This window comes from Sinocyclocheilus anshuiensis, unplaced genomic scaffold, assembly GCF_001515605.1.
Source record: "Sinocyclocheilus anshuiensis isolate Anshui unplaced genomic scaffold, SAMN03320099.WGS_v1.1 scaffold76, whole genome shotgun sequence".
Taxonomy (NCBI): domain Eukaryota; kingdom Metazoa; phylum Chordata; class Actinopteri; order Cypriniformes; family Cyprinidae; genus Sinocyclocheilus; species Sinocyclocheilus anshuiensis.
Window position 1 is genome coordinate 667,288 of NW_015557067.1, and position 15,931 is coordinate 683,218.

Consider the following 15,931-nt stretch of genomic DNA (forward strand, 5'->3'; position numbering starts at 1 on the left):
AGACACGGGTCACGACGAGGCGTTCCCCATAGCGACCCCTAGAGGACGCAGTTCGAAGTTCCCATGAAAGGGAACTGCATAATGTTACAGAGTAAAATGTTGATCCAGGAAGTGGTATATGCCTGTGCAAGCTTCGGAGGTGTTGATAGAAGAGATTTACTGGATTTATGCTTCGATAATCGTACTGAATATTACCCAGATGTAGTTTTTTTGCTCAAAATTATGCATTTTTATGAAACCTACCTATATTCAAGTGTTGATCAAAAAGAATGCTTTAAGCTAGAATAAAATTAAGTACAATGTACTTATTGTATTGCAAAACACTGTTGCTGCTATTGAGGTGGGATATGGGTATGGTTAGGGACAGGTTTGTTGGTATGGGTAGGTTTAAGGGTGGGTTAAGGTGTAAGGGATGGGTCAACAGTGTAATTATAAATGTAATTACAGAAAATAATTACAGATGTAATTACATGCAGGTATTTTTAAAATATAAGTACAATGTAAAAACATGTATGTACACAATAAGTGCATTGTACCAAATTATTAATTTAAAAGTACATAGTTGTTAAGGCCACTTAATATAAAGTGGGTCCAAAGTTTTTAATTGACTTCACATTATTAATTATGTGTGTGTGCGTGTACTGTATATAAACTGCATTTGTGATGCAGTATGTACATGACCTTGTAATAAAATTACTCATACCATGATATCATACCATAAAGTTTTTGCTCATACTCCCCACTGTAGAGCAAAAATATGAATGGGTTGACAAAAGGATGGTACCCCCTCAGTCTCTTTCTCTCACTTATCTTGTATGACCAGATCAGCTAGTGATATGAAGATAAGAGTAAATTATCCCATTTGTTCCTGGTGTTTACTATGTTGTTATCTACAGCTGACACTGTACTGATCTGAAAGACCAGAGTGATGTTGGTTAAAGCCATGTCATGTATAAATCACGCATGTACTGTCATAATGAAATCATAAATTATGACCTCTCTCAGTCGAAAGGCCACAATGCTTCACTGGCAGCATGAAATATACTTTTAATAGCAATGGTTATGAATGGTTTCAAGCAGAAGCTGATGTAGCTGAAAAAAAAAAACGTATTTCATAGTGTACAAGTCAAAAGGATTCTTACAGAGCACAAATGTTCATTACTGTGCATCTGATTCCCAATGCATCAATATTTCTCAATTACGCTAAGATATTTTCGATATTTCAGATGTAATAATGACAATATTATGATGCTTGTTTTTAAACTTTTTTATATATTTAAATTAACTAATGCGGTTAACTCATTTAACATTTTAAATTAACCATGATTAATTTTTCCAGAAGTTAGGTTTTGTTCCAGAACTGTATACTGTAAAAAAAAAAGATTATTTGGTGTTGTGTTTTTTAGCATTTCAATTTAGAAGTCAGATTATTTTAAATTTAGGCCTGTTATTATTGTTGTTGTTGTTGTTGTTGTTGTTATAATAATAATAATTCTGCAGATTGGAAATTTTCTATGGCCACTTAATGAGAACCATTAATGAGAACCCTTGAGTGCAAAGTGATGCATTAGTTACTATTGTTACGCCCTCTACAGATCTAAAATCTGGTTGGTCTTTGGATCAGATACTGCAACAAGTGACATGAACATGCACATGCTTTGTTTATCTATCCTCCTCCTATTGCTTGTAAGATGCCACATTCATGGTTCTCAGGGGGAGTGTTTCCTTTCCAAATTCAGTCAAGCGAATCATATGCATCATGCAAGGAAGTATGAACATTAGATATTACAGATAAGAAAAAAAAGCATGCCTGCACTTATGAATACCCTCTGCTTCAACATAAGCAATAGATTGAACTATACATTAAGAGACTGTATTAGTGTAATATCATTCCATTAAGAGACTAGAAATAAACACTCTAATGCTGTGTGATACAACTCTTTATAGTGCACACAGTGAATGTGAACAGTCACGTAATGCAAGATGGAAAGTAGTACTCTGACATTTACAATAAATAAAGACACATAGTCTTTTTGTCTGGCAGAAAGAAAGGGCAAAGACTGTAATTCACAGTAACTTGCTGACAAGGCTTGTGAAATAGACATTGAGTTTGACAGCATGCTACTTATAAACCTAGTTATTGTTCTGAATTCCACCTACACACCTCAAGACAGACAAGTCTACTACAGCAAAAAAAGAAGCAAAGTGTGTGTGTGTGTGTGTGTGAGAAAGAGTCATTCTAAAATTCAAGAATTCAAAACAAAATTCTCTCTTCAATTAATAATTAACTAAAAAATATTAATAGAATTAATATGTAAGCCGATTCCGATTTTCTTTCTAAGAACTATAATTGATAGCATATAAAAACAAAAATCAAAAATCTTTTTTTCAATGCAAATAAAAAATATTTACATAATAAAATAAATTATTAAACATTAAAACTCCCCTAATCTGGACTAAATTACAGATGTTCTCTCACTTAAACAACTCTAAAAATAAAGTGCTCTGTGACTGGAAAGAGGTAGAAATGAGTAGCTGTATATTACAAAACAGATGTCGTTTCCCACCGTTTACAATTTTTTTCCCCCTAACCTTATTAAATGTCATCTTTCACATCAAATTCTTACATTGTTTCAATTAATTCAGTTATAATAATAAGAAACTGTAGATTTGTTACCATTCAAATTAAATCAGTATCGACAAACTCCATCTCTCCACTGCAGGAAACACAGAAGCTGCATCTGAAGTGGCATTAGATGTATTTACACAGACTGTCTAATGAAGCTCTGTATATTACAAAACAGATGTCGTTTCCCACCGTTTACAATTTTTTTCCCCCTAACCTTATTAAATGTCATCTTTCACATCAAATTCTTACATTGTTTCAATTAATTCAGTTATAATAATAAGAAACTGTAGATTTGTTACCATTCAAATTAAATCAGTATCGACAAACTCCATCTCTCCACTGCAGGAAACACAGAAGCTGCATCTGAAGTGGCATTAGATGTATTTACAGACTGTCTGATGAAGCTGAGGTGCCATAAATGCATTTACACTGCAAAATTGCAAATGCATAATAATTTTATAATGTTTTAATGAGTGAGTCATTTAGTCATTCGTTCAACCGATTTGTTCAAATGGCTGATTCATTCAGAAACGAGACAAGTGACTGTCTTTATGAATGGGTTCCTGAATCATTGACTCATTCGATTCATTCAAAAACGTGGATTCATTCAGTAACGAAACACTGCTGTGTGTTGCTCAGAGACACAACAAAATTGGAACTAATTTCATTTGCGAAATTGAGCAAAAACAGTCAATATTGTGTCTAAAATGTAAGTCACTTAATTTTACCTTCTTGTTTATTGAACTACTTTTGTATAAAATCAGTGTCACATTGCAATCGTGTTGATAGTTGGGGAAACATCTTGGCTGTGTAATGTTGCTTACCTATATCATATATTATAAATCTATTTTTTTCCTACCGCAGTATGCATCTACAACTTTCTGTGAGTTACTTTCTGTGTGCTGTTGCGCTCATTTGTTTTGATTTCTGCACGAGTCTCACACTCAAGCTGCGCGAGCCTCATGGCACGACATAAATACATTATCAGTCGCCGTTTACACTGAATGCAATAAAATCAGAATTATTCTCATGTGAACATTTTTGGTGGCCAAGTTTCAGTGCTTCCCTTGTTATTTTTGTTATTGATGTTTTAATCAGGATTCTTGTCCAATCGGGAAAGAAAAATTCTCTCTCACTTACCCCTTTAAAAAAATCTACTTGTCCCAGACACGCGTTAATCAAGCCCTGTGGTTCCCCCAAGGTTTACTTTGACCCTACATGTATTACAGATTGCAAACTTTTTGTCTTCTTCAGTCACAGTTAGGAAATTACACTGTTGTGTCGAATTCTGCACCCTGCCAGAGAATGCACCCCCTAGTATTGGTAGGTTTAGGCAGTCAGTTAGCGACTTCAACGAGGGGGTGCATAATCTGGCAGGGGTGCACCCACACCTACTCCTAAACCTACCAATACTAGGGGATGCATAATCTGACAGGGGTGAAGAATTCGGCACTACACCTGTCACCGGTCCGGAAATCGTGTCCTTCATCGCAGATCCATCAAGCCTGTTGTCAAATGTAGTCATAAAGACTGCTTTTCTCGTGTGTGTTTTTTTTTTTTTTTGCCATTTTGGGGCTTGACAGACTTTGTCCCTAAAACTGTTTATATTTACATAATAAAATAAATTATTAAACATTAAAACTCCCCTAATCTGGACTAAATTACAGATGTTCTCTCACTTAAACAACTCTAAAAATAAAGTGCTCTGTGACTGGAAAGAGGTAGAAATGAGTAGCTGTATATTACAAAACAGATGTCGTTTCCCACCGTTTACAATTTTTTTCCCCCTAACCTTATTAAATGTCATCTTTCACATCAAATTCTTACATTGTTTCAATTAATTCAGTTATAATAATAAGAAACTGTAGATTTGTTACCATTCAAATTAAATCAGTATCGACAAACTCCATCTCTCCACTGCAGGAAACACAGAAGCTGCATCTGAAGTGGCATTAGATGTATTTACAGACTGTCTGATGAAGCTGAGGTGCCATAAATGCATTTACACTGCAAAATTGCAAATGCATAATAATTTTATAATGTTTTAATGAGTGAGTCATTTAGTCATTCGTTCAACCGATTTGTTCAAATGGCTGATTCATTCAGAAACGAGACAAGTGACTGTCTTTATGAATGGGTTCCTGAATCATTGACTCATTCGATTCATTCAAAAACGTGGATTCATTCAGTAACGAAACACTGCTGTGTGTTGCTCAGAGACACAACAAAATTGGAACTAATTTCATTTGCGAAATTGAGCAAAAACAGTCAATATTGTGTCTAAAATGTAAGTCACTTAATTTTACCTTCTTGTTTATTGAACTACTTTTGTATAAAATCAGTGTCACATTGCAATCGTGTTGATAGTTGGGGAAACATCTTGGCTGTGTAATGTTGCTTACCTATATCATATATTATAAATCTATTTTTTTCCTACCGCAGTATGCATCTACAACTTTCTGTGAGTTACTTTCTGTGTGCTGTTGCGCTCATTTGTTTTGATTTCTGCACGAGTCTCACACTCAAGCTGCGCGAGCCTCATGGCACGACATAAATACATTATCAGTCGCCGTTTACACTGAATGCAATAAAATCAGAATTATTCTCATGTGAACATTTTTGGTGGCCAAGTTTCAGTGCTTCCCTTGTTATTTTTGTTATTGATGTTTTAATCAGGATTCTTGTCCAATCGGGAAAGAAAAATTCTCTCTCACTTACCCCTTTAAAAAAATCTACTTGTCCCAGACACGCGTTAATCAAGCCCTGTGGTTCCCCCAAGGTTTACTTTGACCCTACATGTATTACAGATTGCAAACTTTTTGTCTTCTTCAGTCACAGTTAGGAAATTACACTGTTGTGTCGAATTCTGCACCCTGCCAGAGAATGCACCCCCTAGTATTGGTAGGTTTAGGCAGTCAGTTAGCGACTTCAACGAGGGGGTGCATAATCTGGCAGGGGTGCACCCACACCTACTCCTAAACCTACCAATACTAGGGGATGCATAATCTGACAGGGGTGAAGAATTCGGCACTACACCTGTCACCGGTCCGGAAATCGTGTCCTTCATCGCAGATCCATCAAGCCTGTTGTCAAATGTAGTCATAAAGACTGCTTTTCTCGTGTGGGTTTTTTTTTTTTTTTTGCCATTTTGGAGCTTGACAGACTTTGTCACTAAAACTGTTGATGTATGGACAACTCAAAATCTCATATCAAATTCTCTTTTGTCAAATTCTCCTTCCGCTACAATGGAAAATAAAAATAAAAAAGGGCATACAGGTTATGACCAACAAAACAGTCAGTAAATAATCAGATTTTTTTTTTCTGAATGAACAGATTACTTCAATGTAGAATATGATATACAAGAATAAAGAATATGTTGAATGAAAGTTAAATGCTAAATGCACATAAGACTCAAAAACAACAGACTAAAGAATAACTGTTTATCTGAGAACCGATTCAAACACTGATCCAAGATGTGAAGCATTTGTTTCGACGTGTGCTATTGTGTTTGTTACTTAACTGACCCTGAGCGTTGCTACAGTAGCTATTGTACTGAAAGGTCAGGTCGGTTGCATCACATTGCATGGATTCCGCAGGGGACTGAATAGAGCCGTGGTCACAGTGGACTTGGCTACACCCAAAGCCTTTAAGATTAGAAATACCAAGAAGAACTAGAAGCTACACAGAACAATATGATACAATAAAAGGAAACAATTCAATGGACTAAACTGTGCACAATGGCAAATAGTTGTCTTTAAAACAATCTTCATCTCATTGAAAGATGATTTATTCTGGCTGTAGACTAAAATCAGTAAGCAGACTAACAAAAATACTGCTGAGCAAAAGACTTATGCGCTTCCAGCACAGATGTCTGTATTTCCCATCAGCAGTTGATACTGCTCCAGGGTCTAGTTTCCACTAAACGCTTTGCATTACTAGACTGACAGACAGTGGGAATTCACCGCAGGCCATGATATGTCTCCTAATATTTTACTGGTTTAGACACTAGTTGCGTAAGTGTCTACGTCTTTTTATCTAATGTTCTCCTCAGAGGTGATGAATTTGGAAGAAATATGGCTATTAGGACACAATAAAAAGCCAAATTTATTTGCAAGTCTGAGCTAGTAAACATGCTATTAATTAACAGTTTATCAAACACATTCCCCAATTTTCTATTTGTGGTCTGGGATCATGGTGTGTTAATACTGCTCAGGGACACAGAAAATCCAGAGTTTCCTCTTAAACTACCAGTGAGCAGATTACAAGAGGAAGGTTCTTACCACACTAGAGAAATCACTCACAGCCTCAAGATCCACTGCTGTGATTGCAAAAGCAAGCAGATTTGTTTTCTACCAGAATAAATGAAAACAGTCTCAGAAGGGGGAATGAAAACAGGGAAACGTGAGGGAGGTTCAAACCTAACTGAACTCCAATCTCTTCTGAAGACTGTTTATTATTCCTTTGGAAATGTTAAATGGCATGTCTCAGAAGAGAATAAAGAAAGGAAAATATGTAGGATACAAGCCAGTTTTTGCAGATTTGGCCAGCTTTGAGAATATATTGTCTGTTTTTGAAGTTTTCACTTTGTCATCCCATACAGGAAATGGTGGAAAAAAGGGGAATCATATCCAAAAGTCACTTACCATTCATGGAACAATGGATTTCCCAGGTCTTAAGGCCCATTCACACCAAGAAAAAAAAAACTACATGGTAACTATAGTGTAACTATATTACAATGATACATTCTCACATCTGCACATTCTCACAGCACATAATTTAAAGTCAAATTGATTTTGATTGGCTGTCAATGTTTTACCATTCATTACCTGAAAAGAAAAAGTTATAAAAAAAAAAGTGATTCTAAGGACATTGTTCCTCTATGTTGTTGTTATTGTCATAGTTGCTCCTATAATTAGATCAATAAACAGAATGCCAGTTGAGTGAATATACTTTGTGCCATCTGAGAGTTAAATTATGTACATAGATCAGCAGTTTCTGTTCATTTGCTCCTATTCATTTGGGTTAATTACATATATGAATGTCTGAAATAAAGAAAATGTAAACAAAACAAAAAAAAGCTTTTAAAATCTAGTTTCAAATGTTACAAGTTCTTAAAAATTTATTCACGTTGGTTCATATGGTTTTGAAAAAAAATAAATAAATAAACATTTTTAAGAAAAGTTTAAATTTAATGCCTCATAAAATGTGTGGTGTAACATGAAGTAAAAATAAATATTTTATTTTATATATCTCAATTATTTTGGGGGAAAAAATTATTTACAATATGATTTTTTCTGAATTATTTCATAAATATCATTAAGCATTTGTGGAGTCTCTTGACAAACAGTCATGATGGTCTGCTGGGGTCCCCACTCTATGACATATTTTTCTGCATGCTGTTTGCACCACATAAAAACCAGTTTTTCAAATATATTTTTCAAGATAAAAAGTGTTATTTACAATGTGAATTATTCCTGAATTATTAATTCATAAATATCATTAAAGTTCTCATGGAATCAAAATTTACATTGTTTAATTTGTTAGTGTACATTGCTAGTCTTGAGGTGAACAATTAAGTTTTGAAAAAAAAAAAATAAATAAACATTTTTAAGAAAAGTTTAAATTTAATGCCTCATAAAATGTGTGGTGTAACAACATGAAGTAAAAATAAATATTTTATTTTATATATCTCAATTATTTTGGGGGAAAAAATTATTTACAATATGATTTTTTCTGAATTATTTCATAAATATCATTAAGCATTTGTGGAGTCTCTTGACAAACAGTCATGATGGTCTGCTGGGGTCCCCACTCTATGACATATTTTTCTGCATGCTGTTTGCACCACATAAAAACCAGTTTTTCAAATATATTTTTCAAGATAAAAAGTGTTATTTACAATGTGAATTATTCCTGAATTATTAATTCATAAATATCATTAAAGTTCTCATGGAATCAAAATTTACATTGTTTAATTTGTTAGTGTACATTGCTAGTCTTGAGGTGAACAATTAATCCATGCAAGTAAATCACTGGGAAAAAAATAATCTTTATATCTTGGTAATCTTTAATCAAAATCTGAACATTTGCTTGCGCTCTGGAATGGCTTCCTTCTCTGATGACGTCAGTTTCTCTCCTCCACATGTTAGTTTGCTGTGAGTGAGAGACAGAGAGGAGGGGCGCTAAAATAAAACCCCGCCCTGTATTCAATATTCTGTTTCAGTTGGAAATATGTCACAATAATGAAATCGGCAGCAACTTCCGGTTAACGCAGACTTTAAGCTTTTGGGGAGTCTCTTGAAAAACAGTAAAAACAGTTTCCTGTTATGTTTGTCTGTTTTCTGCATGCTGTTTGCACCACATAAGTTTGATCTGGTTGACAAACATTTTTCAAATATTAAGGAAGCAGTGAAGCAGTTTCAGTAAAATATTTCTCTGTTTTTATTGATATTTTTCTACTATTCCTCTAAGAAATAATAATACAAGACAGACAAACTATTAAAAAAATTCCTTTCATTCTTTAATGAGGCTTATTTTCATTATGAGAAAAGATGTATTCAAGTCGCTGTATGAACTGTTGATGTATTTTTGAATGTATTATTTGTATGTATTTGAATATAATTCCCCCACTATCGTCACAACACTGTTTCAGTGTTTCGCCAACAGCAACTGAACAGCTGCGTCATGCAGACGATATACGTTCACAATATATGGAGCTTCCAACACATACCCATATGGGCAAAAATACAGATATTGGTGTGGCAGTGGCACACGTTGCACTTGTACCCTCACACAGAAACACATACACACGCCAAAGGCACTGGCTGACCTTTTAACTGGACATCTGTAGTAGAACACGGTTGCAGCCTAGGAGACAGCATTCCAGTTTTAAATCCATTAACCCCATAAACCCAAACCCATGTTCTGCTCATTAGACCAATCGACAGCCAGTGAAAGAAGAGTGAGAACAGGGTGGTGGGAGGGGAGGGTGATCTCACAAAAACAGAGGCGCTTGTCAGGATTATCAAAGACCCCCCACACAAGAGGAGAATGTTTGGAGGCGGCTAACAGAGAGACATAATGTGGCTATTTATCCCTCATGTGACTCCGTGCATATATTAGACAGAACACACAGGGGACTGGCCATCAGCAGGCACCATGAATGAGAGCTTCAACAAAGTCTGTCTTTCTTCAGCATAAACGAGTGTTGTCATTTTTCATATTCCAACTATAACTGGTAAACAGAACATGGAGTGAGAACCCCAGAAGAGCAGTGCCTTTCAGATGCCAAGACCCAGATCTAAAATACACATAAGAACAAACTTTTCTGTGCCTATAAAGAATCCATTCAATTTGTGCTCTGAAGCAGGTCTAAGGGTTTTAAAGAGCTATGATTGATTCTGCAGCAGGTGGTCACATTACACACAAGGTGCATTTGATTAGTGAGGTAACCATGAACTTCTGCACCTCTACTTTCAACTGTTCCATGGCTGATGTGAACGTTTCCTGTATTTTTGATGAGTTTTCCTGACAATAATAAGCCTATTCCTCTGTAATGTTTGCATGGTGTCTGAAGGAAAAAAAACAACAACAACAGGATATGGGGACCTCAGGTTTTCCCACTGGAAAACATCTTGTTTAGGTCACAATCGTGTCTTATCACTGATAAAGAGTTGAGAACACTTGTCTGTTAACCATTTGGAAGTAGTTTGTAATATGTTGCTGCAAACTCAAAACATTAAAAGGCACAGTTGGTTCTCTTTATCTGCACCAGGTACAATCACAGTAATGTGATTATGAGCTTGGGCAACTTACTAAATCGATATCAATAGAGAAAGGCATGTTTGCTTACATAGAGTATACCAGACACATTGCTTACATATTCCACTGCAAACTGAAAGGGAGACAATCCTTATATAATCTTCCTAACAATGCTGCTTTATCTATGTCCTTTTCCTAAAAGTCACACCTTACCTAAAATGAAAAATCTATCATCATTTACTTCTTGTTTGAACCCCTTTTTTTTTTGCCTACTGTGGAGCACAACAGGAGATGTTATTATGACAGTCACCATTCACTTTCAATGTATGGAGCAAAGATGCAATATGGTGACTTAAGTTGTCATTCTTCCAAACATCTTTTGTATGTACTAATAATTTACCTACATGTTCCAAATGTAGGTAAATTATTACGAACACTACATTTCTGTGAGCTACTTAATATATTTAAGTTTATTTTATAAACACTCTCAGCACTTTCTCTCAGTAAGTGGCAACGTGTTGAATCAAGACAGTTCAATCACATAGCGGCAGCTGCTTGACAACAAGTGTAAAAGCAGCAGAAACAAACTTAGACCTTTAGCATTCTGTCATTCCCCCTACTGAGTGGTCGTACTTGCACTTCACACACACCTCGGTACAACTCGGCAACTTTTCGAAGTCGTCTTCTCGACCTCAGTTAAAACGACAAAGCAATGACTTACCCATGTTTGATACTAAGAGCTTGACAATGCGGAAAAAGTCCACAGCTGAAGAGTTTGACTCTGAGAGCTGGTAGCGCGACCGTCAGTTTATTAATGAGGTGACGTCACAATCACTAACGGGCGGGGAAAACTTATCAATGGCAAGTTGTTTGATAAACCTCATGAACTTAAATTCTCAAAACGTACTCAATTTTAGAATGTAAAAGCTATTTAAAGAATTTAAAGAATTATTATATTATTGTTGTTTTTTTCTATTTTATAACTGAGATTGCTTTGTTTATTATGTTAGCCTATGCTTTGTCTCTTAGTTGTATTAGATTACTAATAGGCTAGATTATAATTGTATAATAATATAAAAAAATATATAAAAATGTAATTTTTCTGCTGATTACATGGAAAGCGAAACCTACAAAAACCTAATAAATAAATCAATAAATAAATAGGCTACACATAGGCTATATATTCGTGCATTAATATACGAGGACTACAAAAGTAACTACAAGAACCAACTACAAAAATAAACGTTTATTTTTAATTAATTTGTTTATTTCTGTGTGTAGTTCCATATTGACGTTTTGTCGTGGTAACAACATGCTCTTGTATTGTCGATTAAATATATAGAGCTCGAGGATAACTTGAATATATGTACTACAGAAATTTCCATGACATTTCTATGATTTCGTTATTTATTGATTTATTTTTTACAAATTTTCCAGGTGATATTTTTTGGTTTTTCCATGATCGTGGGAAGCCGTTGCTAAGGTGTAAGGTCTCATTCTTTTGCTTTTTTATTCGACAATACCTGCTTCTTTTTCAGTATTTACTCTGAACACACCCTTCTATGGAGTGCAATGGTTCACAAAATGATATGAGTAAGGTTAGCAGTGCTCTCTGCTGGTACAATACAGGAGTTGCACTCTCCATGTGATATAGCTACACTATTGAATAAACGAATAATCCTTTCTTATCTACAGTAAATAACGATGACACGCCTTTGATACGCGACCACGAGCAGATATAATCTTTATACAAATCCGTTATAGTTTATTACCGTTATGTGTTATAATAGGGTGACCATACGTGCCATTTTCCCAGGACGCGTCCTGGGAAAATGGCACGTATGGTCCCCCTATGTTATAATTGCCATGTGCAACATGCGAGGGGTGAAAGTCCGCTAATGAAACTCAATCTCTGTGTGAAAAGACTGGCGGATAAATAATGCGCACGTATGGTCACCCTATGTTATAATTGCCATGTGCAACATGCGAGGGGTGAAAGTCCGCTAATGAAACTCAATCTCTGTGTGAAAAGACTGGCGGATAAATAATGCATCATATTCTCTCCCTTACGCAGCCTTCACAGTCGGATATGCTAGCCACATGCAATCAGTTTGAATGAACGATTGCCAAATTACACAAAACTGTAACAATTCCTTTGTTGTTGTTTTTGTTGTTGTTTTTTCTTCTTCTTCTTCAACGAGAAGTGGCCGACCGTTTGGACTACAAATACGAGAAAGCCCAGGTACCTGAGCACCTCCCAGACGTAAGATTACGTGGATTTTGCGTTGATTGATCAGGCAAATGACCAATCAGCGTTCAAAAACAGGGACAGCGTGTGACGTCATGCCTCGACTTGACCAATCGTCGCAATGAATCGGAAGCAGCGTTAACAAACTACATAAACCAAGTGTTTGTCCGTCAGCGATACACCTAATCTCAGCACCAGGTCGCTGTCCACTGACATAGAGAGAGGTAAGCGATCTTCTTCATTTATGCTCACGTTTCACTTCTGTTTTCAACGCAAACTTCGAGTATATTTGCTTATTTTCCACATAACGAGACGTTTGGATACATGTACTGCTCATTAAAAAACTACTTTGCCAACCCTGCTTATATGGACCGGTCCGTGATCAGCATTGTCCATAATTGTTGCTGTGAAAGAAAAAGACAGAAAGAAAGCAAGAAGAAAAAAACAATAGCACTGTAAAGAACATAGAATTGTGTTTAATGTCCTTTTTGAGAGGGTTCCTGTTTAAATACATTTACAGAGATTTTGCAGTTACAAAGCTGAAAAGGCAGTAGTATTCTGATTATTTATTGTACTGTTTGTGTTGTAACTTTTCTGAAGGTGATTTGGAAGAACTCTAGAGGGACTGTCATTGAGGGAATGCACCAGATGCTCCATTAGTGCTGATAGTGGTCTGCTAATGCATATCAGAGCCTCATCACAGATTTCATTATGATTTTGAGCATCTGAGCAGATTAGACACAGTGAGAAATGAGATACATAATCAGCTTTCTCTTGCCAAGACGCATAGACAAGCAGGACTAATAGTCAGCGCTTCTTGAGACAGGTGAAATTGGACATGCAGCCACGCAGACATCCACTTGACACGTTGGCTCACTTGTGGAATGCGTTATGAGACCTCATGCACGATTCATGTTAGAACAGTTAGCATGCCTATTTACGTTTGGTTTTTGGCATATAGGCTGTGTGCGCTGAATTGGTAGTTCTGTTGAGTCACTTTATTAAAAGTGGGAAAGTGGCCCTCTTTGTTATATCGTAGGAGATCTGCTTGATGCAATCACAGTCAGATACTGGAGAGTGTTTACACTGTCCCTGGGGAATCTTATATCCTAGTCCCTATGAGGTGATTAGAGGAAAAGATTTACTGATTAAGTAATTGAAGATGTGCACGTGGTTAGGGTGATGATAGGGAAGATGGTGTTGTTCAGAGTGTATTTAAAATTACAAAAAATATGTATAATGTTGAGGGAAATCCTCATCTCTAGAAAAATACTAGATATGCAGAGTGGCCAATGTTTCTTTCGTTGTCAATCTTTTTTATCCTCTTTAGGCCCCATGTAGAGAGAGTGGGATTGTGTGCCAGTGCTCAAAGTAGTAAGTTTTTCATTGCAATATCATGACATTGGTTCAGTTTTGCTTTGTTAAATCATGTAAAACAGAAAGTATGACTTAAAAGTAAAATGGTTAGGGCTGTCAATACAGTACATATTTATTTTATGAATAAAATCTCTGTTAATGTCATGTGTTTGTAGTTAACATGTTAACACTTTCAGTTTTGGGGAAAAATATCTATTTATTGGGTCTGTTGTGTGGCTGATATTCTTGCAAAAAATAAAAAATAAATACAGTAAATTAAAAAGTAAATCAATTGTAATAATGGTTGGGATATATAAGACGAACAGCTGTGAAACAGCAACTTTGCATTGTTAATACTCTAAAAAAAAGTTCAAAGTTGCAAATAAAACAAAGATTATTGGAGTGTTTTACAAGATGCTATTTCAGTTTTTCTATTTTGAAAATTTACATTCAATTCATTGTGTTACTTGTCATTTCTTTGTAATTATTTGTGAAATTTACTAACAGATTTTGAGTGAAAATTGTTTCACAACCAAAATGTACATTCTTAAAACATAATTTAATATGATCACTTTCTTAGAGAATTATGCATTTCTTGATTTATTTACCTACTAAATGTAAACTTATTCATTGCTATAAAGTTTACTCAAGTCAGAAATGAGCTTCAGCTGCATGTGCTGTTTTATGAAAAGCTTTGGTGCTTTTGTTTTAGTGCTGCAGACAATGAGAGACATGGCTGCTATTCTCTTCTATCTTTTCATGATTGGGTACAGTGGGACTATAGGCCCTTTTGATGTTATTGCTGTGTCTGATCTAACATTGCGGCCAACATCTTAAAGCTATTTTTAAATAAATGTGCAATTAATCAATAACAAAGTGAAAGTCTCAAGTTTCCAAATATAAGTAACAATTTCAGGGACTCTTATTAGTTACAGTACATAAATCTGCAACCTTCTGAATGCTATTTGAACTAGAAGATACACTAATATTTAAATTAAAAAAAGTTTTATGTATCTAATGAGCATCCTTGAAACTGTCACATATGTTTGGAGACTTCAAATTTTCACTTTGTTAAAGGTGATTGTCACACATTTATTTCCCCATATTAGGATGAGACAAGATAATGTGCCCTTTGAGTAAGATTATACTAATCCAACATCACCTTATCCACCTCCCTAAGCCAACATTTGCAGCCATTTACTTATCTAGTATGTACATGAATGTTACTTAAAATATCCTGTTTTATCAAAATTTTGCATATCGATATTACTATTGCCCCTATTTTTACATTATATCACAATTGTCTCCTGTGGAACTTTAACCCCTCTGGCTCCCTTTATATTTACATGATATATAAACATATACTGTACTTATACCTCAGTACGCAAATGTAATATATGTACATATGTGACCCTGGACCACAAAACCAGTCTTAAGTTGCTGGGGTATATTTGTAGCAATAGCAAAAAATACATTGTATGGGTCAAAATTATAGATTTTTCTTTTATGCCAAAAATCATTTTTGATGCTGCTAAAAATAACATTATTTTGTGTATTTGGTGTAATGAAATGTGTTTATGCGGTTTAAAGTAAAAAAAAAAAACACATTATTTTCCACATCTGGTTTTGTGGTCCAGGATCACATATATAACATTTTCCTAAATGAAGAACATTGTCATATATCAAAAGTTAAACATATATATGAAACCTATTAAACATTGGAACAATTTCATAGCATTTATATAGCCCATACATATATGTATATTTATGTATATGTAATACAATACTCTTGATATCATTTCCGTATGGAAATTGAACCATACAGCAGCGACTGTCTTCTCTGGACAAAGTAAAGTGCTTTCATTCTAACAAATGGGTCTGTAGCGGGGGCGATAGTGACAATCTCTAACCTACAGACATGGTTTTTGGGTTCTTTG

The 15,931-nt window shown here is 35.2% G+C and overlaps 2 protein-coding genes across 2 annotated transcripts in view; one reads left to right on the forward strand and one right to left on the reverse strand.

Moving 5' to 3' along the window:
• LOC107676686 (neuronal membrane glycoprotein M6-a-like) overlaps positions 1 to 11,197 on the reverse strand; it is a 72,454-nt gene extending 61,257 nt beyond the window's left edge. Inside the window, exon 1 of the mRNA XM_016471316.1 lies at positions 11,112 to 11,197. Coding sequence (XP_016326802.1) covers positions 11,112 to 11,115 — 4 coding nt within the window. The 5' untranslated portion in view covers positions 11,116 to 11,197. The remainder of the gene's footprint in view (positions 1 to 11,111) is intronic.
• Positions 11,198 to 12,809: 1,612 nt separating this feature from the next.
• The window catches only part of LOC107676687 (WD repeat-containing protein 17-like), a 31,282-nt gene continuing 28,160 nt past the window's right edge, over positions 12,810 to 15,931 (forward strand). The window contains exon 1 of the mRNA XM_016471324.1: positions 12,810 to 12,862. The gene's annotated coding sequence lies outside the window, so the exon portion shown is untranslated. The remainder of the gene's footprint in view (positions 12,863 to 15,931) is intronic.